Below are 26287 nucleotides of genomic sequence, written 5' to 3' on the forward strand. Positions count from 1 at the left end.
AGAGAGATTACCTCCATAACAGAAGAAGTCTTCTCTTTCTCTCTTGTAAACCACCGTCCCGAGGACATCAACTTTATAGATCGGATGTAAGTTGTAGAAGTAGATACCTGTGAGACATGGGTGGATGCAGGACATAAATAATAATCTCAAAGCAATAGTTATTGTCATTGTCAACATCAGGTGTGAGTCAATCACCGAGACAAGTCACACAGGGAGGATACTGATGTCAAATGGTCAATGAATTGAAACATTAAACATATACATAATAAAAACGTCTCATAAAGTTGTCAACGAATTTACAAAGTAGCAAATTAGTTGACTTTAGCTAACTTGCTAACGTCGCATTTAGAATAACGTTACCTGACATTAGTTTGTAAATAGCTTGGTTGGTTAGTTTAGCTATAGTGTTTGTTGTGTTCACTTCACGTTGCTGTTAGGCACAAATATTCGGACGTATAGCTAATGTTCCTTGTGAAGGCTCAAAATGCAAAGACCAAGGGTACAGTCAGTAGATGAAAGACCTGGTGTTTCTACACTTAACGCTAGCTGTTACTACCTGGCACCTGTGTGGACTCTGTCATCTGCAGGATGTCCCTGACATATAGTCTGGCGAAGGCACAAAAGATCGGGTCCAGTCCCCACAACATCGACGGGGGCTCTTCCGCTGGATCCATCGTAGCTGGCTGCATTTCATGGTGAAAACAGAGGCAGATATTTGACTTCTCCTTTGGCGGCGAAGTAAGCTAGCTCCCGCGGAGCGTCTTGAGAGGAACCCAAAACATTGGTCACGTGACGTGTTGTTGAGTTCTGTTAAATGGGTGTTTGTTATTTACAGTGGCTCTGTAGCGTTAACACATACGTGCAACATGGTAGAAATGTTTCAGCTGCACACTAGCCTTAAAATATTTATGTTTGAAAGAGTCTTATTGGCATTTTACTGTCCGTACGGCGCGGTCGTTTTTCGCAATGGAGTATGGGACATGTAGTTTCAGGGACACAAAGAAACCTGAATGAAGTGTTTTTGGGGGAGATGGTGGCAGATTGACGCAGTAACACTACAATAAACAGGTAGTACACGGGTTAATTTTCTTGATGAAAATACGTTACAGTATAGTCGTGGAAGGTTGAAACGCCCCCATCAGTTGCGTTTGGTCTCCCATACAGAGGAGGGCAGCAGGAGACTGACATTAGCCCGCCAAGTGTCAAACACGAGGGGAACGGAGAGAAAGAACCGCAGCGGCGCGCACTCGGGAACGCGCACAGACACTAAATCCGCTAGATTACTAAACCTGTCTCACACCAAGGGAACGAGGACCGTTTTATTTTCCTTTTTTTTTTTTACCGTTTTAGCCCATGTTAGCGTACAGACCAACTGTAGCCGTGTTTAGCCTGAAGGAAACTGATGAATTATTCAGTGGAATACAACTACTTGGGAGGACGCCTTACTCATCTTTTTTTTCTTTTGGTTGAGAAAGAGCCTCACAGGGTTTTCGGGCCAGTGGGTCGTCAGGAGTTGGAACAACGACGAGCTACTTACTACTTTGCATAAACATAAAGTCTTCTTCAGGCGTGTATCAGATGTTTACTGTGAGCTTTAGCTACATTTAGGGGTTAACAATGACCCGAAGAGAAAGAGCTATTCTCTGGACTGGCCCAAACGGTGTCAAAGGCTAGGCTAGGTTTAGATCCGAACTATTATGAAAGCTAACGTACTGCGTTCTCCAAGCGGGTACTTCTAACAAATGGGACACACATAGTACTCCAAAGACTTACGCTAAAGTCTCTAAAAGTGTTCGAGGAACGCGACACTACTCTGGCTCTTTAAAGTGGAATTCCTTTGTCAACTTTGTCATTGAAGGACCTAGGGTTCAGCATGTCGTTTTTTAATTTCCGTAAAATATTTAAATTGGGAACCGAAAAGAAGAAGAAACAGTATGAGCACGTGCGCAGGGATGAGAATCCAGAGGAAATATGGGACATCATTGGTGAATTGGGAGATGGAGCCTTTGGAAAAGTGTTCAAGGTAAGGCATGTTTCCTTCAGAGATTCTCTTTGTAGTGAGTGGCCTTCCCCTATCTCTCCTGTAACCTCTCTGTACCCAGCAGTGCTCTGTCTGAAGGCCCGACACAAGGTACAGCAGGGTCCCCCTCAGACAGTACACCTGCACTGGGGCACAGGTGGTGTTAAATAGGACTGCTCAGTCCCTCACACATACCTGTCTCACCCCTCTCCCTATGAAGGTTGTGTATATGTGACATCCAAATATCATCAAGTCCCCTCATTGCTGGAAACTGACTTCTTCACTACCTGGTCTCACTGACCGGTAAAGCTGAGAATTAACCACAATTTAACGTCATTTGTCATATACGTACAGATATAAGCCATGGCTACGCCTTTTTCATATCTACTCTTCAGCTGTTATTAGAAGCTCCAAGAAGTCAGCTGAATAATTCCGCCTTTACATTTTCATAAAGCTGACCCAATATCAAAGCAACCCCCTCATCATCATTTTAAATCGAGCCATTGTTTGGTTTGACCCCAATGCATTGCTGGAGCCAGAGTGCTTCATTTGCATGAGCGACAGTAAATGTTGTCACACAGCAGGGCTGGGCCAGGTCTGATAGCAGGAAGACTGTGGCTGAATAACGCACTTTACATGGACTGTTTGGCTCTTTAGTGCCAAATGCTATTTTTGGACACTTTGAAACAGTTGGACTTACCCGAGAGTTTTAAATGGGGCGTTATTTAGTATTATACTTAATTTAAGCCTAATCGTCTTGCACAATGATTTCATCACATGTTGTCAATTTCCCAGCATTCCAACAGGCAGGGCTTACGTGAACTAGACCGACTGTTGAAGAAAGGAGAAAAAGTACCAAAACAGATCCTTCATTGTGATTCTATGGAAGCAGTTCATAGTTGTCCAACGGTGACATTCCAGATTCAAGCTGAAGGAGATCTATGAATAGTAAACTGCAGAGTTGTGTCTGAGCTGTATAATGCCCTGCTGCACTGATGCATCACTGGGATAGTCCTCGCTGTTGATTCATAGTGAAACACAAGCTGTCTGCTTTAGTACCCATGAGTAGATTATGGGGGGGTGTATGTATTTTTGAATGGCGTGTATGGCTGACCGCGCAACACGGGCAGGTCATCAGGAAATGGCTGCATCCCATATCGCAGCGGTGACTACATTGAGCACATCCTGCTGCAGAGAAGCCAAAAGAAACTTTAACAAGACCCGTCTAACTTACTCAGACCTACAGCAAAGCAGGTTTATTTCATGTGTTTAGATCCTCTCAGTGGTGTTTGTTCCAGGTCTAAAGTCAAGACAACTTTAAGTCCAACATAAACCAAGTTTTCTGAGTCTTACATTACATGTGTTCATCCTGAACTAGATCAGAGCACAAGGAAAGAAAGATTAAGACTGACCTGAATAACTGTGCTTTGGCCATACAAATGTCGGATAACGTTCTTCTCCTACAGGCTCAAAACAAACAGACGGGAATTCTAGCTGCAGCCAAAGTTATTGACACAAAGACCGAGGAGGAGCTGGAGGACTACATGGTGGAGATCGAAATCCTGGCCTCTTGTGACCACGAAAACATTGTCAAACTGCTCGACGCTTTCTATTTTGAGAGCAAACTGTGGGTGAGTAGAGGGAAGAGCTCTCTGGACCGACAATGTCATCAGTGTCTCTGTATTACCACTCGAGCAGGGGAACATGTGGATTGATTCTGCATCACTGTACTATTTGATTGCTCCCTCCGGGTTTGGGTGAGGTCAAGTATCAGAGAGATGGACCAGGCATCAGCAGTGATGAACCTGGACTGTTGTGGTGAAGATTCACCAGTCCATCAACATTCCGACCCTCACCTCAGAGAATGAGATATACAAGCAGCTGAAATGAGCTTCCCTCATATTGTGGCTGGACAGCCAGAGGGAGCTCGGAGTAAAGATGCTGATCCTTCACGTTAAAGGGTGAGCGGGGTTCAACATTTGATCAGGGTTCTCATAGACGCCTCCCTTTAGAGGTGTTCCGGGCACGTCCCCTGGGGTAGACCCAGAACACACTGGAGGGGTTATATGTCTTGTCTGGTCTGGGAACGTCTCTGGAAGATATTGCTGGATGAGAGGGCCGTCTAGAGGCCCTGCTGAGCCTGCTGCCCCACATAAGAGGAGGAGAATAGATGGACTGTGCTATTATTGCAAGGCTTTATGAAAGTTCCTTTCCTACTGTAGTATTCTTATCCACATTTGAGGCCAAAGTTCACGTGAGCAGCTTTTAGAGCTGTTAATCATCACACCAGTTTATAATCCAGTCGCTGTTGATTTGAGCTTTTTTTTTTTAAATGCCTTTGTTCTTCACTTTTAGCCCTTCTTTAAAATGTGGTCATCTGTTATCTTTGGAAACTAGTTTGTCTATTCCATTCCTTTCAACACACAGTCTGAGTTTGAGGTGTCACACCAGGGGCATCAGTGTTGGGCTCTCGTGACCTCAGCCCTGGAGCAAACCTGTGTCAGCAGATAGGGATTCTACACTAGACTCATGAGGGAAGTGTTCATGAATACATAAACTGTGTGTGTGAGAGGAACTCAGTGACTGAGATAGATTACATGCTGGTCCTCTTTCCTGTAGAATGAATCTTTAACCACTCCAGAAGCCAGTACCCCATTCCCTCATGTGAGTCAGTACTCAAGCATCTTAGAAGACAGTGGGGTCTTTATACACTCTGGTGATTACCTGAGTATTTCATTTCAGTGCCCGGCCCTTTTCCTCCCCATTGTCCTCCAAACAATGGCCGTAGCCTGATGGAGGTTGACTGTTGATTTGTATCTTGGCCTGTGTACCACCTGATCAGAGAGGAGAGAGTGTCCAGGACATTTCCTCCTGGAGATGAAAGGCTTCATTCCACATAACCCCGGGAGGGTGGGGGGGTGGCACACCTCAGAACTGCATGTGTCGCCCGTTGACGTTTGTTTCCAGTTTCAGTTGCACAGCAATAGTTTGAAGGCTCTAGTGATGTTGCTTAGGTAGGTGAGGTCACATATAGTCTCACATCCTCCTTCTGTGCGCCACATGAATGGATTAGTAAATCTGTGGGTGCACACTTCTCCAAGTGTTTGTGTGTAGGAGGGAGGAAGCCCGGGCCCGTGGTGAGCAACCACTGTGGGGCCATTGTAGAACAGCAGAGCCGTTAACACAACAGCACGCCTGCAGAGAAACACTAGAAGTGTGTGTGTGTGTGTGTGTGTGTGTGTGTGTGTGTGTGTGTGTGTGTGTGTGTGTGTGTGTGTGTGTGTGTGTGTGTGTGTGTGTGTGTGTGTGTGTGTGTGTGTGTGTGTGTGTGTGTGTGTTGAACAGCCTAGACCGTTCTGAGACTTCAGGCATTGTGTGTTCTGTAAGGGCTTTGTTGTTGTAAGTGGAACAGTCTTGAAAAGCTCAACTGAATAATGGAATGCCATTGATCCTTGATGAAAAGTTAGTTTTTATAAATAGGCTCTTAGAAGATTTTGTAACTTGCCAATTTAAATGCAGGCTGACCCTGTAACATAAGCTCGGGCCTTAACCAACGTATCAACCACAATTAGTTTCTCAATGGTTGCAAAATAGCAGAATTGCGGCCTTTACTTCCTCTTCCTTAATGTGTGACATTTGGCTAAATGTTCCCCAAATGTCAGTGTAGAGGATCATGGGCTCAATAAAGACACTCTGCACCAGATGCTCTCCCTTACCTACTGATCATACTCACTCCTGCCTCAAGTGCTGCGTCCATAGAAACTTTAATCCTATTTACAGAATAAGGCTGAGGTCTGGCTATATAGCTAGCTAGCGACCTACCAGCTGTGTGAAACCTTTTCCACAATGTGGCCCCTAACTGGGCCAATCCTCTTACAGCAACAGCCGTACTGAAAGCTCCTAAACGCCTTCAAGGGCTCCGTATGTTTCATTCATGCAGGCTGGGTGGAGGTTCATTCTCAACCTCCTTTAGTGGAGTGAGTGAGTAGGTATGGTACATGGTGACGAGTCCCTTTTGAGTTTTGTACATATACAATGCATGTCTCTCTGAACCTGAGAACCTTCCAGACCTCACTACAGCTTTGACAGAGCGCTGTGTTCAACCACAGCATTGCTGCACTCACCTCTGTGTCACATTGTTGTTGTTGTAGCTCTAAATAATCTAAAACATTTGATAAAGGTTATTTGATGCATGCTGTTGTACATGCATAAACGTGTGTTGTAAACCACATTGACTTTGTGTTCCCTGTGCCTACGTTGGCAGATCCTCATTGAGTTCTGTGCTGGAGGGGCTGTGGATGCAGTCATGCTAGGTGAGTCAGCACTTTCACTTTGGATACAGGTTAGAATGTCAAACACTAAACACTAAACAGGTTAGTGTAAAGGCTTTAACACACCCAGAGCATTTTTCTTTGGTGTGATTAATTTGCACATCAATTTATATACTTTGGAGCAGTTGTTTTTGGCATAAATACCTACAGGATACGAATACTATGTGGCGAAAAAGCAACGTTGTTGTTTTTTTTTTAATCTTCTGAGCATTCGCAGCGCAAATAAATGCATCAACCAATCAGTGTTTGTACACTGTATAGCACAACAACATGGAGGCTCCGTAGTCCAAACCAAGACTTTATTATTCCTTTCAACCTTGACAATGACGGCGCTGACCAGATCCACTCCTTCTCTTACCTTTCACAATAAAAGCCCTAGACATATACACTGTAACTGTTTGCCAGAGGGAACTCATATTCACTCAATAAAACAGTTTACAGTAGCTTAGGCTACTGTGGCTCTGGTCAATAGGATCCTAGTAGTTGGTCCTCTGCCTGCCTGTATGGCTACATCCATACTACTCCGTTTACTCAACCCTTTTGTTGAAATTGTGGTTTATTGGTTGCACCCCAGGTGTGTAAAGGCCTTAAGACATCTAAAGACCTCTGTAGACCACATACACGTTACATTCCTCGTTCATTATTACAGTGAATGAAGCTCAGCTCATATAACTGTCTATGATTAGGTTCCATGTGTGCGTGCTCCAGTCATAAATTGTAAGCATGCGTCTTTGTGTGGTGCCTGTAGAACTGGAGAGACCTCTGACAGAGCCGCAGATCAGGGTGGTGTGTAAGCAGACTCTGCAGGCCCTCGTCTACCTCCACGACAACAACATCATCCACAGAGACCTGAAGGCTGGCAACATCCTCCTCACGCTGGATGGGGACGTCAAGCTGGGTAAGGGCAAAGTTAAATCCTTCTGTTATCACCAGGAAGTACAGCTACAGACCCTGTCTCAAACTGTCTCCCATCATACCCAGAATGGATATGATTCAATCCATAGATGGTTCCAAAAAGACAATCCCACAAACATGAAAACTGTAATCTGTGTCATACATACAGTTGTGGTCAAAAGTTTACATACACTTGTAAAGAACATAATGTCATGGCTCTCTTGAGTTTCCAGTTATTTCTACAACTCTGATTTTTCTCTGATAGAGTGATTGGAACAGATACTTCTTTGTCACAAAAAACATTCATGAAGTTTGGTTCTTTCATGACTTTATTATGGGTTAACAGAAAAAGTGACAAAATCTGCTGGGTCAAAAATATACATACAGCAACATGAATTAGCAATTTTGGTGACTTAGAAAGTTGTGTCAATGAAATGAGCTTCATAGCATGGCCTCTTAACTTCTTGTGAGTGATTATGAGTGACTACAGCTGGTGACTTCTCTGAGGCCATTTAAATAGGGCTCATTGGATACAAACGCCCACAAACACTACAATGGGAAAGTCAAAGGAGCTCAGCATGGATCTGAAAAAGCGAATCATTGACTTGAACAAGTCAGGAAAGTCACTTGGAGCCATTTCAAAGCAGCTGCAGGTCCCAAGAGCAACAGTGCAAACAATTGTTTGTAAGTATAAAGTGCATGGCACTGTTTTGTCACTGCCACGATCAGGAAGAAAAGATAGGACCTTCTGGAGGAAAGTTATGTGGTCAGACGAAACAAAAATCAAGCTGTTTGGCCACAATGCCCAGCAATATGTTTGGAGGAGAAAAGGTGAGGCCTTTAACCCCAAGAACACCATGCCTACCGTCAAGCACGGTGGTGGTAGTATTATGCTGTGGGGCTGTTTTGCTGCCAATGGAACTGGTGCTTTACAGAGAGTAAATGGGATAATGAAGAAGGAGGATTACCTTCAAATTCTTCAAGATAACCTAAAATCATCAGCCCGAAGGTTGGGTCTTGGGCGCAGTTGGGTGTTCCGACAGGACAATGACCCCAAACGCACATCAAAAGTGGTAATGGAATGGCTAAATCAGGCTAGAATTAGGGTTTTAGAATGGCCTTCCCAAAGTCCTGACTTAAATCCCATTGAGAACATGTGGACAATGCTGAAGAAACAAGTCCATGTCAGAAAGCCATCAAATTTAACTGAACTGCACCAATTCTGTCAAGAGGAGTGGTCAAAGATTCAACGAGAAGCTTGCCAGAAGCTTGTGGATGGCTACCAAAAGCGCCTAATTGAAGTGAAAATGGCCAAGGGACATGTAACCAAATATTAGCACTGCTGTATGTATATTTTTGACCCAGCAGATTTGATCACTTTTTCTGTTAACCCATAATAAAGTCATGAAAGAAACAAACTTCATGAATGTTTTTTGTGACAAAGAAGTATCTGTTCCAATCACTCTATCAGAGAAAAATCAGAGTTGTAGAAATAACGGGGAAACTCAAGAGAGCCATGACATTATGTTCTTTACAAGTGTATGTAAACTTTTGACCACAACTGTACATATAGGGTATAGGAGAAAGTAAAAAGCTAGGGTAAACTATCTTATACTACATTTTCCTGGTTCAGTTATGCAAGTTTTGTTTTTTACTTTTCTAGGGGACAAACCATGAATGAGTTCACATTCTATCAAGTCTCTGTGCCTTTGGCCGTTTTCTCAAGATTGACCTGCTGTACAGTGATCCATCCTTTTACAGCCGCTCTCACACATGAATCTGAGTCGAGTGTTTGTCCTCATGGTTCACACACACACACACACACACACACACACACACACACACACACACACACACACACACACAGGCCTCTCCAACAGAAGCTCTGTGTTCAGTCGGTCTATCATGTGCTATCACGGGGAGCAGAAAACCAACGTTAGCACTTTGACACACTTTCAATGCAACGAGCTTAGCAGCTCATGTGATCCTTTTCATGACATTACACTCTATGAATGTGACAGGCTCAAGAGAGAATGTGGTGACTTTCTTGTGTGAAGTAAGATTTCCAGAAGGACACCCAAGCTGTAACCAAACAGAAAATGTCAAGGAAATGTGACAGTTTTAATGTCAAATCTGTTTTATTTTACACCAGTAATAACAGACGATAGAATATTAAGTAAAAATGTAATCAATAAGTTTAAATTAAATAAAACCAGACATCAGAATTGAAACAGCAGAGGTATCCCGTCTCAAGCACGGATCTAACCCTTAGCAACTCCCATAATGCAACTCGATAGCATTTGACCATCGGTTTAACTAATCGTTTGTTCTTTGTCTATGTGTCTGCTGTTTTTGAACAAAGGGCACATGTCAGTGTGTGAGTGGATAGAGGAAAGTGTCAGTGTCTGAGGTTTATGACCCATGTTGATGGGACACTGAGCCAGAAAGGACACAAGATAAGACGCTATTCTACTGTTTTCATATATAATACTGAACTTGATGTGTGAGATCAGTGAATGAACCTTTAAAAGAAGAACTGTCAAACAAGCTAACTGTGACAAAGTCTTAAGACAAAATGTTTTTCCCGAAACTTTAATGACAGATGAAAGTTTCAGAGTCCGTGAGTAAACGTGATTGACACATGAAGCTGATTTCTTTTGAAACATTTTGGACTAAAAATGCAGACTTGATGGGCAAAGGCCTTTACTGTTGCATGCCAGACATCATAATGATTGAGCGTCATGCACAATAGCAGGTGTTGCTCAGTGTGTAAACAGACAGCAGATGCGGTGACGTAGCGGTCTTAGAGGGTTATTAGTCACTCTGGTGGATGGCCCAGGCTCAGTAACACACAGCATTCTGTCCAGTGATGTAACAAACACAGAGGGGATGAGCTGTTACTCTCACGCCACACAGACGAGGCATGATGTCATCATGCAAAACATAAACCCAACGTTATAACAGCACATGGTTTCCTCTCAGGCCGTGTTCTTTTGTGTTCTTTTGGTGCACTGATGAGATTATTAGTTGTGCTGCTCAAGGGCACTGTTTTTATTTAGTTTGGTAAATAAATGATGACAGTGGTGTCCCTCTGACAAATACCTGGTTTGCCTTGTCTTCCAGCTGACTTTGGTGTGTCTGCCAAAAACACCAAAACCCTGCAGAGGAGAGACTCTTTCATTGGGACACCTTACTGGTGAGCTGAATATCAAACAGAACATGTTTTCCTAGTCAATGACGACCCTTTCTTCAGTTCTTTGATGAAAGTGAATCTAATACTCACTATCAGTTTGTCTTTCTTGTACATAGAACAAGTATCCATTGACTCCACATTTCCTATCAGTGACTTTCCTTCTGTCCTTCCAGGATGGCTCCGGAGGTGGTGATGTGCGAGACGTCCAAGGACCGTCCGTACGACTTCAAGGCTGACATCTGGTCCCTCGGGGTCACATTGATAGAGCTGGCACAGATTGAGCCGCCCAATCACGAGATGAACCCCATGAGAGTCCTGCTGAAAATAGCCAAGGCGGACCCTCCCACCCTGATGCAGCCGTCACGCTGGTGAGTCACTGGTTCAATAGCCATGTATTAGTTTAGCATAACTCTACATCATATCTTGATATGCAGAGATCCTTGATGTAGAAGAGTACTACATGTTTTTATTGTCTTATTAAGTCTTATTGTTTTACCTCTTGTACTCTTAAGGTCCCCAGAATTCAGTGACTTCTTAAAGCGGTGTTTGGACAAGCATGTGGACAACAGATGGAACCCCACTCAACTGCTACAGGTAACGTTTTCAGTTCAGTCAGGGATAATGTCTGTAAGCATTGGTTCCACTGGAACAAAGTCCATTTATTATAATCTGACCCGTCAGAACCATCTGAGAAGCCGTCATTGGAAGCGGTTTGGAAAAGGACACATACTGTTTGACGAACCATCTGCATACCTGCAAACTTGACGCTTTTCAGCGAAAATCGCCGTTTTCAATCAAAATATATCATCCATGTGAATCGTGTAGATCCGTAGAGGTTTTTTTTTTGGGGGGGGGGGGTCAACTGGCCAGCCAGCGTTTCTGAGATTGGAGTGAGACAAGGAAAAAAGGTGATGTCGTGATCTTCACAATGTATAGATTGGAAGCTTGCAGTTAAATCACAGCTATTATTTTACTCTTGATAAGCTAGCCAGAGTAGATCATCATTTTAATTTAAATAATTGACCTGGATTGAATGCATATTAATTGCAAATAGACGATAGGCTACAATTCTAACAATTGAACTGTATGGCTTAATAATATTAAGCCATACAGTAACAGGGTTCAAGAGCTGAAATACGGAATAATAACTGAATAATAAATTAGTTTTTTGCTTAAAGTAAATATCTTATCACTTAATTTTCTTCTCGGAGTACACCAGAATGCTACATTTTAAAGCCCCCGACAGGGTTTCGGGTTTCGGTGATTGTCACCTTTTTCACCTCTTATGAGTTTGCAGATGTGCATCTGTCAATCAAACTCTTACCAAAGCAAGTCTTTTCTATGTAGAAAAGCCGTAAGTGTCGTCCTTTGCTCTTCTTCCAATGAAGATACTCTCCAGTGATAGAACTGATGACACTGCAGCGTCTACACTAACCTCTTCAGGAGCGGCCATTGGTAACAACCAACAGTCTCCTCTCCATGTCGTGTCACACACACCTAAGCCCCGCCCCTAGCTGCCAAGAAGCTCCTCACAGGAAGCAAAGGCATTACTTGATTTTCATGTGATGACCCTGTTCTCACGTGACCTCGTGAAAATCCAGCTGCTGTGCAAGCTAACGTTTCCGGTTTATGTAAAAACAATACAGAAAAGGGAATTTAACTTAACACAGACTTCCTTAGCTGACACTTCAATATATGAAAAGAACAGAATGAAAATATATAATTCATTATTTAAATTGAAGATTTAAATTCTTTGTTCTCTCCCAGTCCCTTAGTTCACGGCCTATTTTGTTTATTTTTTTAAACCTTTATTTTAACTTTATTACTGATAATCCTCGTTCCCCTTCCCGTACCCATGTACCAGCTGCCATTCAGAGTGTGAGCAGCAGAGTCCTAGAGGACATGTCCGTGTCAGGGAATGAACCGTGTGTCCTGGCAAGACTGACGCTCATCCCTTTGTGCCCACGCTGACGTCAGCAGTGCAGCTTTTCTTTTGAAGGGTTTAAGGTGCTTGTCGAGTTAGAGCCACTTATGTACAGAGCAGCAGTAAAGACGCGTCCACACACACACACACACATACACACACAGGAAACACATTACAACGCTGCAGCTAAAGGATTGTTCTGCACAGAGGAAGACTCGATGGGCTTGAAAATTCAACATAGCGGTCTGCCGCCGATGAAGGTTTTGATATCGAAGAAGCTGCATATTCTCAGGCCAGCGATAGAATATGTGCAGCAGATTTCTCAGCCGAAGAAGGTGAGGTGGTCAGGACGTGTGTGTGTGTGTGTGTGTGTGTGTGTGTGTGTGTGTGTGTGTGTGTGTGTGTGTGTGTGTGTGTGTGTGTGTGTGTGTGTGTGTGTGTGTGTGTGTGTGTGTGTGTGTGTGTGTGTGTGTAGTCTCTTTGTACACAACAAAGAAGTTGATCGACTTATTTCCAGAGGGAGAGTAACAGAAGGATGCAGGAAAGACAGTATTGTTTAGTGTCCTTTTTGGATCTGGTGTCTTGCATGGTCAAAACAGAACCAGAAACAGTTATACTGTGAGCAATTTATATCTCAAAGTCTATGGGATTAGTTGTCTGCGGGGTGTCCACTACTTGCTGCCAACTATGTCAAAGGGCTGTTATTGCAGCGGCTGAAATGTTACGACACTGTTAAGATAGAGATGAAACCTTGATTACTAATCATGCTATTGTGAATTGTCTTCTGCGCAGCATTCATTTGTGTCCAGCGTGACTGACAGCAGGCCCCTGAGGGAGCTCATAGCGGAAGCAAAGGCTGAAGTCACGGAGGAGATTGAAGACCACAAAGAGGAAGAAGAGGAGGAAGAGACGGAAGCCCACCTGGTGTGTAAACATTTACAAAAATCTGTTTGCAAAACAACTTGCTAGTGGTTTATTTTTTCTAGAGCTGAGATAAGTTAATTAATCAGCATTTAAAAAATTAATGTTAGTAATTTCCTTCTCAGTGCAGTATGTGAGTAAATTGTCACCCAGTCTTTTATAAGTAGGCCTTTCACAATAATTATTATAATTATTAAGTTATCGTACCATACATGGACATGATCTCAATCATTTCTGCTGATTCATGATTCAACATCGAGGTAGCCCATTGTGTTTACATGTGTGTTTGTTTAGGAATGTCACCAACATGATGTCAGAATAAACACCAAGGCTTTCCTTACCATTATAAGACTTATAAGACATTGCACTGAATTTGCACATTTTATATTTACAGAGCCAAATAGTCTGTTGTTTTGGTTGTGTGGCATTGTTTTATTTATTTTATATTTATTTTGAATATTTGAATATTTATTTTACATTCCAATTCCAATGTCTGAATATTAATGTTTCAAACCCAGCTTTAAAACATTTTAGTATTTTATATACAGTGATTGGGCTTCAACTAACAATTATTTTCATTCTTTATTAACCTGCTGATTATTTTCTTGATATATTCCAACAACACAAAGAAAAGTAACTGGGCAATTGTTCTCGAAATATGTCATATCAGAACCGTTTGCTGATTCATTTTTTTGTTGATCAAGTGATGGATTAATAGGTATTGGTCATTCGTGCACTCTGTTGTGTTGTATTTTAAGGTGAAACTAATAATCCTAATCTCTTTAACTGTCACTTCCACCACTGCTTCAGGGCCACAAACGCGCCCCCTCTGATGTCAGCGTTGCCAGCTCAGAGGATGAGAAGATCCCCCTCTCTCCCTCCATGTTGGAATCAGTCCCTGAGAAGGCGGAGCCGGTTGTGTCCGTGCCCACACCCACTGAGCTCCCTGTGGCCAACCATGTGGTGGACACTAGCTTTGTTGAGGAGGCTGCTGCCCCTGTAGCTGAGGAGACTTCAAACACTCCAGATGAGGACGGAGAGGTGGAACAGAAACCAGTGGAGGAAAAGCCCCCAGAAGCAGGAGGAGATGTTGCCTCCCCAGAACCAGAGACCCAACCAGAGGCACCTGCCAAGGAAATGCAGCAGCTGGAGATTGCAGTGGAGGATGAAAAGGAAGTGGACACGTCGGAGGGTCCAGCCAATCCACAGGCCAGCACAGAGGGTTCAGAGGTCACGGCTCCTCAGGAGGGGAACAAAGCTGCTGTGGAGGAGTCAAACACACCAGCAGAGGAGGAGGAGCAGGAGGAGGACCGGTACAAACATCTCAAGGTGACACTGACACTACCAGAGCAAGATAACGTCGTCCCAAAGAAGGAGGATGGAGAGAACCCCACAGATAAGGAGAAGATGAATGCAGAAGATGAGAAGACGGTTCCAGACAAAGCTAAGGATGACAGAGAGAGAGATTCAGACTCGGGGAGCGGCTCAGCTGCAGATACCAGCAGCGTAGACCTCAATCTGTCCATCTCAAGCTTTCTGTCCAAAACAAAAGAGCCGGGATCTGTTTCCATACAGGTAACCCTCTTAGTCCACACACTCAGATATCTGCATAGCTACAGAAACATCCATGAACTCTTCTTCTTTCTTCTTCTTTTCCAGGACAACAAGCGTCAGAAGAAGACGTTGAAAAAGACTCGCAAATTCATTGTGGATGGAGTGGAAGTTAGCGTGACCACATCAAAGATCATCACTGACAATGATACCAAGAACGAGGAGATGAGGTTCCTGAGGTATTCGCCTGCCTTCATTTACAAATATACTGTAAACAGGTTGCCTAGTAACCCTATGACCACGTCGGCTGTTTACTACAGCTGTATGAACACAAAATAAACTGATTTTGCTGTGATTTAACTGCAATACACAGGAAAAAATGGGTGCCGAAATAACTACATAATAATGCTGATTTGTAAAAAGTCTGAATTCATGTTTTGTTGGTTCTCTTTGCAAGACGACAAGCAAATAACTTTTAAAATGCTTGTTTTCTCAATGGCACTCGGATCACTCGGTGATGGGCTTTGCTAACTTTGTAGCCGCTTCATCAACACTCAACATAACGTCATCTAGGCGTAAATACGGCAGCGTCGTTATGTTTTATACCGTGTTTTTTTCCTGATTCAACAACGTCAGTGATGACAGGAGGAGCATCTCCGCACTGATAGGCTTTAAGGACATAGCGTCATTTTAACTCTGGCCAATGAGGCGGTTTCCGCGTTATTCACTCCTGACTGACTGTGAGGAGTTCATCTGGCCATTTCAGAACTCCATTAGAGGTCATGCACTCTGACCCGCTTTATGCCAAAACAATACACAGAATTAACATCTTCCTTTTTTCCTCTGCCACTACCCTCCTATCTCTCCTCCTCTCCAGACGCCAGGAGCTGAGGGAGCTGCGTCTCCTGCAGAAGGAGGAGCAGAGGGCCCAGCAGCAGCTCAGCAACAAGCTGCAGCAGCAGAAGGAACAGATCTACCGGCGCTTTGAGCAGGAGACCACGGTGAGTCACTCAGCTCGGAAAAGTCCTGGCTCAGATTTATGGCTCGGATGCATCCGACCAAACGGCAGTTTTTATCCTCCAGCCACCAAATATTTTTCACTGTAGTGAATTCTTTCTCCAGCTCGTCTGTTAGTCTCAGAAGTGTCATGTCCGTTAACTGTTATAAACGTTTCCTCACGTGTTCCGTCTGTTGCTATTTCTGACTGCTTGCACCATGAAACTCGCATGTCATTTTAGCTTGACAATCTGCATCCACTTTGGGAACAACTGGATTAAGATGAATTACACATTAAACCTCAAAGACCGGCCGGCCAATCACCTCATTTAACTTAAATATGACTTACTTTTCCATAAGAAAAAATGGAAATGAATGTGTCTCTCTGCATTCCAATGTCACTTTTTCGGGAGGTGGTTCAGCACTTTTTACTTCATGCTGAGGTTCACAAAACGAATGGTGAAGTTGTTGTTGTGTAACGGAACATTTTGTCATCTTGAGATTTAGGAACGCTAGAAGCAGAAGAAACAGGGCTGTGTCTAAAAAGACATCACTCTGTGGTGGTTAAATGGAGCCTCCACAAAAGTAAAAACCTACCAGATGTAGGAAAAAGGGTGAAAGAGGATGACTCATCTGAGTGTTTTCTTCCACTGCACAGAGATCCAGGTTTTCCTGGCAGTTAGTGAAGGGCAAACTGTTGATGTTACTGTGTGAAGGATTCCCGTCAGTTGTCATTACTTGTTGCTAGTACCTTTTAGGGCTGTAGCGGTGGTATTTTCCTTTACATTCAAAGCTTCTATAGGGTTTAGATAGATAGAAGTGTTGGCTGCCTCGCATTCCTTTTAAAACATACATAACGAAGGTTATTGTAAGTAGAGATGCACCCATTGCAAATGTCAGCCTCACCTGCCAATTCCGATTCCTAAAGGACTGTAATTGACAGTAGACAATTATTATTATTATTATTTTTAATTCAATTGTATGTTTCTAAAAAGGTTTTAAAGGTTGTTCTTCCACAGCTTACTTTGGACTTTGTGTCAACGTATCAGGCGGCACTTGTGTGTCCGGTATCAATCCGTTGCCGATGGATTGGTGCATCTGTCTGTTAGAGCTACTGCTTAACGTTGTAAGCTTAATGTTGTATGACCCTCCCACGCTGCTGCCTCTTTAATACCATAATTTGCTTCTTTGTTTCACTGACATGACGTGACCCTCTGTGCCTTACAGAGTAAGAAGCGTCAGTACGACCAGGAGGTGGAGAACCTGGAGCGGCAGCAGAAGCAGACCATCGAGAGGCTGGAGCAGGAGCACACCAACCGGCTCAGGGACGAGGCCAAGCGCATCAAAGCTGAGCAGGACAAAGAGCTGTCCAAGTACCAGAACATGCTGAAAAACCGCAAGAAAGAGGTTAGCATGTTCCACACGACGCGTGGAATGTCCTTTCACTTCCCTTTGCCCACATGTAGGCCCTTAGCAGGGCGGGATAGCTTGTACACTTCCTATTTATAGTGACTTATTTTGATACTTCGACACACACACACACACAAGCCACGGAGTGTTAATCCATCCACAGCTTGTTTCTCATTTGGTTTCTATCTATTGCTCACGCCTGCCCTGACATAGGGCAAACAGGAAGTCCAAAACATGTGACCAACGCTATCGTGACACGTATTAAAGAGGATATTATCCAAGCCCAGCCGAATGAGGTCATGAGGGCCCCGGTTTGCTGTGAGTTTTGAGCTTTGACACGCACACTCCCTGTTCCTCTCAGCTCTTCCTCTCTGACTTTTGTTCACACTATGTGAGGATAGCATGCACAGAGTTATCCAGCACATATTTCTTCTGCTGTTTGGTGCAGCTTCCAGGACTTTCCTTCCCTTTTCCTCCCTGAGTGTGCAGTGCCCCTTCACAGGTTCAGTGTGTGTTTTTGTGCAGTGTTTAGAGCAATGTCTAGGAGGGCAATGCACTGTGATCCACAGGGAGTGGCCCTTGTCATGATTCAGTCCTCTCAGTTGTCCTTGTGCAACGCTCCCATACAGGATGTGTTCCTCACATTTGGAGTTTGGCCTCTTAAAGCATGACTCATCACTCTTGCGACAACACACACCTTTTCTATACATCAGCACAGGCCTACACAAATCATAAAGTGGTGCCATGCCATCAACAAATCACAGAAAGAAATGTTTACTGCTGACAATGAAATGCTGTAAATTGTAGTGCTTTTCATCCACAAACAATGGACCTCATGCGAGAACATTTTGGTATTATCTTCTCTTTCTCTTCCTTGTTTCTGTTTGGTGAACTCGTACGAGTGAGCCACGTCAGATTCAGCAAACTCTGAACTTCAGATAACTGTGTGAATGACCAGAGTTAACATGGTGAGAGACCTCTGTGTGTAAATGAGCGCGTCCATAAGAACAGTGAATTAACATAGCTAACAACCCAGTAATGCCATATAAGGCTACACATCCTGCCCCATATGTCCTATGTTGAAGTCCTTCTTTCAGAGATCCAGAGAGGAAAGTCTCTCATTTTAACAGAATTAAGGGACCTGCTGAAGACGAGGAATGAGGACAATGACTCCTAGGACAGGTCTGGACCACTTGCGACTGTGTTTGTACCCAAGAGATCATTCACAATACAGCAAGTTCTCTTAAATCAAGCCAGTGTGGTTCATGAGTGAGGGTCATTGTTCTCTTTTGGTTCAGAACCGTACGAGGTAGTGGCCCATGGCCTCACGGTTTATAGGTTGTTCCTTATTTTCTACCTTTCCCATGAGAACATGCCAAGCTCAGATCTGTTGGGTAAATTGTGGACATTTGGAGACGTGTCAATAGAAACCTTGATGGTGCTTCCTGTGTTATCATTGAGCGCTACATGACAGCTAATTCCTCTGTGTGAGATAAGCCAGGTAAGGTTAGGATTAATGTGACAACAAGCAGGTGAAACGCTCTTTATTACCTGTTGTTACTTTTCTGGTCCTTCAGCTCAAGCTGAGCTTAGCCTGAGGTGAACTTGGCAGAAAGCCTGTAGGCCAGCATGCACACACGCACGCCCTTATAAAGCCAATCCAGGTTAATGTTTGGATAAAGCTTTCTGTCCAAGGTTTCTGTGTGGAAGTGTCTCACTGATGAGGCGAACATTTATTCTTGTTATTATTATGATGTTGATTGTCGTTGTTGTTTCTATCATCATCATTATTATTATCATAACTTTCCGTGGGTCTCTCAGCAGCCTCACCTGTAATCTCTGTCCTCCTCCGTCCAGGAGCAGGAGTTTCTTCAGAAGCAGCAGCAGGATCTGGACACCGCTCTGAAGAAGATCATCCAGCAACACAAACACGAGCTCGCCACCATCGAGAGAGACTGCCTCAACCACAAGCAGCAGCTGCTCCGAGGTGAAAATAATAACAGATTTACTGTCAGTCAGGTAAAGCTGTGTTCATGTCACGTGAGATGGAACGTTCCCGTGGTTACACTACCACCCGTGAGTGTCCACACCGTCAGACAACTCTAGAGACTGTACTTACCTTGTTTGACTGTTGAGAGCCACACAGAGCTTTTCAGTACAGAACCATTGTTCTTAACTGGGCTCCGAATACTTCGATAGTTCAGATGTTTTCTCCACTTCATGAAAAAGACCTTCAACACATGATTCTCTCTGGGCGAGAGGGTTTGAACATATGACTAAACCTCTGCGGTCCCGGTGAACAGCTGATTTTGTAGCAGGCAGATGACTTGTGTTCACGTCATATCAGACCTGTTTTCAGTTTGTTTCTCTGGAGTCTATTACAAAACACCACAATACAAGACCAGCAGGAAAATAAATCCTTCTGTTAACTTGTCTTATTTACCAGCGTTGATGTTCTCTCTTGCAAATGATCCAGCCACGAAATTATCCATTCATTGCACACTTTAGACCCTGCTTACCCCAGGAACACGCACCAGCATTCACCATTTCTAAGAGTGGTGTTTAACAATGTAACAGGCAACCCTGGCCACTTATAAACCTCAGAACAGCCCATTTTAAATAAATAGAACATATCCTAATGATGTAAACCACCAAATCACACCTACTGGATGTTCTCTTACTAAGATACAATGCAGAGGCGGCAGAAGTGAAGCAGACTGATATGGTGAGAAACCTCTCACTTTCACTTCTCTCTTTCAAAAAAATAAAAAAGGCTCTCGGCTACATTATCTATGGTTAGTTCCAGATTCATATATTTATAACTCTGACTTGCATGTTCAGTTCAACAGTTTATAATAAAGTCAAAGACGTTAGTTTCCGGCCGTGTGGAATATTTTTTTGGGATGTGTGTGCAGATGAATGGGCTGTTTTAGAGTGACTATAGTGATTGGCTTGTAGTATTGGTCCATTGATCATAATTCATCTTTTAAATGGCTTCCGTACTGCTTTTTGATTTTCCTGTAACCTCAGTACCGACGCTCTGGACAATCTCAGGTTTACTTTAAGTTAATTCAACAATACGCCTCCGTTAACTTCAGCTGAACTTCTTCTCACAGCCTTTTGTTTTCACACGGCACAACAGCTGCCCTTATATAGTGTTTAGGGGGCGTTGCCTATGCTAATGATATTAATAATCAATTTATGATCTCTATGATTCATCATTCAGCAAATCTGGATGTTTAAGAACATTTGGTCTGTTTGGAGGTTACTTCTCTTATTTTTTTCTCTGAATAGAGGACAAAGAGAGATTGAAGAGACTGTTGCTGCATGAGGCCCCATGTTTCATTAAGAAATGAGATCAGAATCACATGGCATGTGCAAATGTTTCTTAGTGTTTTGTATAACTCCTCATGTCCTACTCCAGGCAGGTCAACACTAAGTGTTGTCCAATCCTCTCAGAGTGGTAGCAGAAGGTTCAGCATAGAATGGAAGCATCTCATTCATAGGGAGTCAGAGGAGCAGTAAACAAGTCTGAGATCTTCTCAGCCCAACCGACACCACTGCAGCCTTTTAGCAGGTAGCGCTGCCCGGGACTTAATCTGTGCTTAATATGCTGCACAAACAACACTTCTGAGAAGCGCTCACTGAGGCGTAACTGTGCGTTAGGAGCCTGTCAAGGGCTTTCTCTGGGAAAACACACTGAGATAGTTGAGAGCTTAAAAGCTGAAATCTCATTAGTAAAGTTGATGTTGTTAAACTCAAGCATTCAGGTGTTTGCTGCGATCGAGGTAACTTCAGCCCACAGCTGTCGCTGCACGTCTCACTGCAGAGCATCTAGAAATACAGAAAGAGGCGTAATGTTGAGGAGACTGATCAGTTAGCTGTCTTTGTTCACTAGCACGGGAGGCTGCCATGTGGGAGCTGGAAGAGCGCCATCTGCAGGAGAAACACCAGCTGTTCAAACAGCAGCTCAAAGACCAGTACTTCATGCAGAGGCATCAGCTGCTGAAGAGACACGAGAAGGTACCGGCTGCATCAGACACTTAGCCTCAATCTAGCTCTCTGATTATTCCTCCAACCTGGTTCTGTTCCTGTCAGAACTTTCTCTGTGAGCTCCCTCCATGTTCTGTGTCTCTGCTTGTGTGGCCTGTGCAGGAGATGGAGCAGATGCAGCGCTACAACCAGCGTCTGATCGAGGAGATGAAGAACAAGCAGACGCAGGAGAGAGCCAGGCTGCCGAAGATTCAGCGCAGCGAGGCCAAGACCCGCATGGCCATGTTCAAGAAGAGCCTCCGCATCACCGGGGCTTTCATCACCCCTGAGCAGGAGAGGGAGAAGGTCAAACAGGTGACGGGCAACACCAAGCGTAATCTGCCAGAAATAAAATCAACCCTTTAGTCAGACCAAAACCGTAGCCCGCTTTCCTTTAAAAGAATGAGAACCCGGAAGCCTAACGGTGTCTCTGTTCTCCAGTTTGCAGCGCAGGAAGAGAAGAGACAGAAGAACGAGAGGCTCCATCAGCATCAGAAACATGAGAACCAGATGAGAGACCTGCAGCTGCAGTGTGACGCTAACATCCGGGAGCTTCAGCAGTTACAGGTAGAGATGAAGCGGTTGTGATCTGCTGTTTACACGCAGTCCCGGACATGGAAACGTGCTTCATACACCCCCTCCCTGTGTGCGTTTCAGAACGAGAAGTGCCACCTGCTCATTGAACACGAAACCCAGAAGCTGAAGGAGTTGGACGAGGAGCACAGTCTGGAGCTGAAGGAGTGGAGGGAGAAACTACGACCCAGGAAGAAGGTACAGTATCTGTTCCTCCTGATAAGATATGTGTCATAGAGTAATGACTGTGATAAACTGAACACATTGAGGCATGAGCTCACATTCCATTTCCTGGTTTGATTATTTTGGCCAAAGTTGTCTTGTTACACAGAACTATGTATACGTTGCATTGACATTGTCCAAAGAGGTTTTGTGGTTTGATTAATGAAGAGAGGAAGACTTTTAAGGTCCATGTTCTGTCATCTATTGTAGTATTATTTCCTTGATGTTTTTCGGTTGTTACCGTGGGATCACTTCATTACGTACTGAGATACGACAACACTGTCTCATTGTGTCCTCAACTGGTGAAGGACTCCAATACAGATCAACCAGTGGTCCAGACATGAGACACATGTTGCTCCTGTCTGTGTTTTGCACACCTCTGGTCTGTGAGTTAACATATAACACCCTCCTGACCCGATGCTGCACCCCCACAGCTAGAATGATTTGCTCACGTTACCAAAAGCACAGATAAGAGCAAAAGACAGAGCACTCTGAAGTACGCGTGTAAAACAATAGTAAAATCCAACAGTTAACATTAAGTTTGCATAAAAACTACATTCTTTTTTTTCTTTTTTTTTAAACTTGCGCAGTCATCAAAGTTTTCTTTCCATTTCAGTTTCCACTACTTCACTGGCAGTGCAGTTTTGTGGCTTCTAAAATCACTTCCCATCTCTTTGTTCTCCAGGAAATTGGAAATTGTCGTCTGTTCCTCAAAAGCACCACGAGAAGCCCGCCTGCCGTGTCAGCCTCGTATTTATAAAGTGCGTGCTTTGGGTTCAGAGCTCGGCAGGCATGTGTAGAACGCTCTCTGTTCTGTGTATGAAGAATTAATCTTACAGAAAACTGTTGTGAAGGATCTCAAAGCTAACGGATTCAACCTGCACTGCATTAACGCCTTTACACGACGGGGAGCTTATTTTCGGGCAATTAATTTGCATGAATATTACGCAGTGAAAAGGCGACGTCATTTTTTTTGGAATGAGCTTAATTTTTCTGCGTCAACCGATCACGTTGACCGGACATATTCAGAATGTACACTATAGTGAACAACGTGACCTCAGACTGTCTCTGGTCAACAGGATCCTGATAGTCGGTCCTCTGCAGCAATCTATTCAAACCTTTTATTGAAAAAAATCCTCCTGTTCACAGAGCCCCCCCAGCAGTGCCTATGTGTGCCAGCATGCATTGCGTGCAAGCTTCTGACGGCCGGTGTCCCCGCCAACCACATCGTCTCCACGACTCATGCAGCCTCGGCTTCTCTTCGCCGCGTTTCTTCATGCGTATACTTTATAGATATGAATATCAGAGTCAGCAAAACACAGTGACGTGTATCCTCGTACCGCATATTATGGGATGGCGTTCTGGCTGTTGGGTAGTTTGCTCTACAAGTAAAGAGAACAAGCGAGCTGTGTTTTTGAGCGCTACCGAGAGAACAGCGCCTCCTGGCTGCTCCGAGGTGGAGACCAGAGATCCATGTTACATTACAGTCATTTAGCAGACGCTTTTATCCACTTCAGATTCTATCACACGTAGGCACAGCTACGGGAGCAATTTTGGGGTTAAGTGTCTTGCTCAAGTACACATTGACATGCGGACTAGTGGGGCCGGAGCCGGGGATCGAACCGCCGATCCTCTGATTGAAGGATGGCCCTGCTCTCCATTTACCCACCGTCACCCCATGTTCTTCCACCCACCCACTTTACGTCACTGTCCCGTCACATGACGCTGCTGGATGTGGATAGAACACATTATTCAGCTGCAAACTCCACTTTCTGGGTCAATACAGCAGCACTGGAGTCTACAGTTACATCAACACTGGTTGGAAGTCCACTTAAAAGGCAGCAGACTTTCCCTTTAAGAGAAATACCTTTTGTCTTCTTCTCTCCCTGTGGTGGCTCGTTTCGTGTCACACAGGTGTTGTCATTGATCGGTTTAAGTCAACAGACCGATCGTAGCAGTGTGATTTACTTTAGGAGTCACAATCAACACATTATTTTAAAGTCACCACTGTTAACCTCCTGAGAGTACTGGGGCTGTTTGTCCCACTCCTTACCCGCTGGAGCCTAATACACTACTTGTACTACTGCATGTAAAGGACCCGGATTCAATAGTTTTCCTCATGTTTCTGTGTGCACCCTGCAGGCCCTGGAGGAGGAGTTTGCCAGGAAGCTGCAGGAACAGGAAGTGTTCTTCAAGATGAGCGGAGAGTCGGAGTGCCTTAACCCGTCCAGCCAGAGCCGCATCTCTAAGTTCTACCCCATCCCCAGCGTCCACTCCACAGGTTTCTAGTAGACCTGCACACAGTGCACATGGACATAAGCGCGCACACACACACACACACACACACACACACACACACACACACACACACACACACACACACACACACACAGTACAGACGCAACCGAGCTGCCTTGCCCTCGTCCTCTGAGAACTGTTGGAGGCTGTGGGAAGCATTTCTGTTTCTGGACTTTGTTCCTCAGTCTGCAGGCCCCGCCCTCATTGTGTTCATGTTGTCATATTTTCTCACTATTACGGCTATTTTGAAGGAGTGTTATGAAGGAGTCTGCCCAACCTTCCTGTTGTGATTGTATCGTTTTTTATGAAGACTCCGGTGCCTGTAGAATTTGATCTGTTTAAAGTTCCAGCAATTTATGATCATTTACTGCTCAATTCTTTTCTTATTTAGACATTGTACGGAAGCCCTGAGAAGCAAATAAGACGAGAGATATTGTGGCAATCCATTTTCCCTTCTGTTGGTTACTTAGAGGGATAGTTTAGGTGGTAAAAAAGTTTTGACAGGATAATTTTTCGAAGTTTCCCCTCACCAAAAAAATAAAAGCGACTCTGTTTCACAGACGAACAGAAATATTATCTTGGGAAAACCTTTTGTCATAAACACTGGAGATCAGACTTGTTCTCACTTGCTTCTCGGGGCTTCCCTACATTTGCATGATTAAAAAGCATTTTTATATAACTTGAACAAGTTAAATTTAGTTAAATATTAAACAGCAACCTTATCATTTTTAACTGATGACATAGAATGTATTTCTGCTGAAGGTGACAGATCCTGTTTTTAAGATCACTCTTGATCCCGTATATTTAAAGGAATCCTATATCTCTGTGGTAGACGTTGTAGGTTGTGATGAGTAGAGCTTGAGATGATGCATGATCTCATAGCGAGCTTCAGGAACCTTTTCCAGCCGAAATGTTGTGTGAGGGCTTTTCCTCCGAATGCCTTCAGCATACAGTAGAGACAGAGCATCACTGTTCAAGCACTGTGGTGGCACAAACGAGCATTTCTGTACCTGCCAATGGGTCTGCTTTTATTTTTTTAGGTACCACCACTTTATTATTGTCAAGCACAAAAAGATGCATCTGTAGCAGCAGTGTTCAGGGACCAATGAAGAATGCAATTGTTCATTGACTCTGGAAGTTCTATAACATTTGAAGGCGTTTCTGTTGTGGTGAACAGCTTCCAGTTCAGCACCACACAAATCACATAATCTGCAGTTCCATATCACATTGAGTTTCTTCTTCTTATTGAAATGCTGTTTGTATTGTCCTGCTGGCTAATAGCCTTATAAATGGATATACTGACACTGAGTTTTATGCCAGCTGGCCAACTTCCTGTTCTGCTCTCTGACTGTGAAGCAAGCTAACAATTTCAGACCGATTGCATCTGTGTTGGAAGAAACGAACACAACATGAGCCCTCAGCATTTCTTTTATTCAGGCTGATGTATTGTGAATGACATCATATTTGATGCAGCTGTTGAAAAGCAAAGGACAAGTGGACCTGACTGGTTTAAGCCATCTGGACTTGCAAGCGGTTCATCCCATCATCTCATTTTCTTCATGATTGGCTAGTCAAAGGTATTTAATAACTGAACCATTGTGCACCTTTTCCAGAACTTTCTCTGTAGCTATTTATATGAAATGCAGCGCGTTCCCTCATTGGAGGTTCACAGCGTTCAGAACTGTAAGTGCTTGTTCTGTCGTTCAGTTCGAGTCAATGGACGACATTCTGAATGAAAACAATATTCATATCGAAATCGTTATGCATTTAAAAAAAAAAAAAGAGTTCTTTTAGAATAGCTGTGTAATGTTGATGTTCATTGTGCTGTAAATAAACTTTTTTTTCTCTGTACTACAGTTGTGTTCAGTCTGATTACACATGTACAATTATCTAACAGGTTGTAAAAACAATCTACAAAACAA

The 26287-nt window shown here is 43.7% G+C and overlaps 2 protein-coding genes across 6 annotated transcripts in view; one reads left to right on the plus strand and one right to left on the minus strand.

Annotated features, from left to right (window-relative positions):
- The window catches only part of stn1 (STN1 subunit of CST complex), a 6561-nt gene extending 5373 nt beyond the window's left edge, over positions 1 to 1188 (minus strand). The window contains exons 1-2 of one of the 5 annotated variants that reach the window (XM_068726528.1): positions 564 to 1188; positions 1 to 107 (exon numbers count right to left, since the gene is read on the minus strand). The exon at positions 1 to 107 is cut by the window's left edge and continues 116 nt beyond it. In XM_068726528.1, the coding sequence (XP_068582629.1) occupies positions 1 to 107; positions 564 to 689 (233 nt within the window). In that variant the 5' untranslated portion in view covers positions 690 to 1188. Of the gene's footprint in view, positions 108 to 556 lie in introns of all 5 variants that reach the window. The other 4 variants (XM_068726529.1, XM_068726527.1, XM_068726531.1 and 1 more) reach the window with 4 other exon arrangements.
- LOC137884651 (STE20-like serine/threonine-protein kinase) lies at positions 1163 to 26216 on the plus strand. Its single transcript, XM_068726526.1, has 18 exons — positions 1163 to 2023; positions 3487 to 3651; positions 6285 to 6333; positions 7100 to 7249; positions 10369 to 10441; positions 10612 to 10806; positions 10951 to 11032; positions 13155 to 13286; positions 14094 to 14858; positions 14943 to 15073; positions 15712 to 15835; positions 17058 to 17237; positions 19098 to 19227; positions 21139 to 21263; positions 21396 to 21587; positions 21714 to 21839; positions 21930 to 22043; positions 24210 to 26216. The coding sequence occupies exons 1-18, from the start codon at positions 1874 to 1876 to the stop codon at positions 24354 to 24356; spliced, it is 3030 nt and encodes a 1009-aa protein (XP_068582627.1). The 5' UTR covers positions 1163 to 1873; the 3' UTR covers positions 24357 to 26216.
- Positions 26217 to 26287: the final 71 nt, after the last annotated feature.

The sequence above is a fragment of the Cebidichthys violaceus genome, unplaced genomic scaffold, assembly GCF_023349555.1.
Source record: "Cebidichthys violaceus isolate CVI_PGR_0920_01 unplaced genomic scaffold, fCebVio1.0.p SCAF_4, whole genome shotgun sequence".
Classification (NCBI taxonomy): Eukaryota; Metazoa; Chordata; class Actinopteri; order Perciformes; family Stichaeidae; genus Cebidichthys; species Cebidichthys violaceus.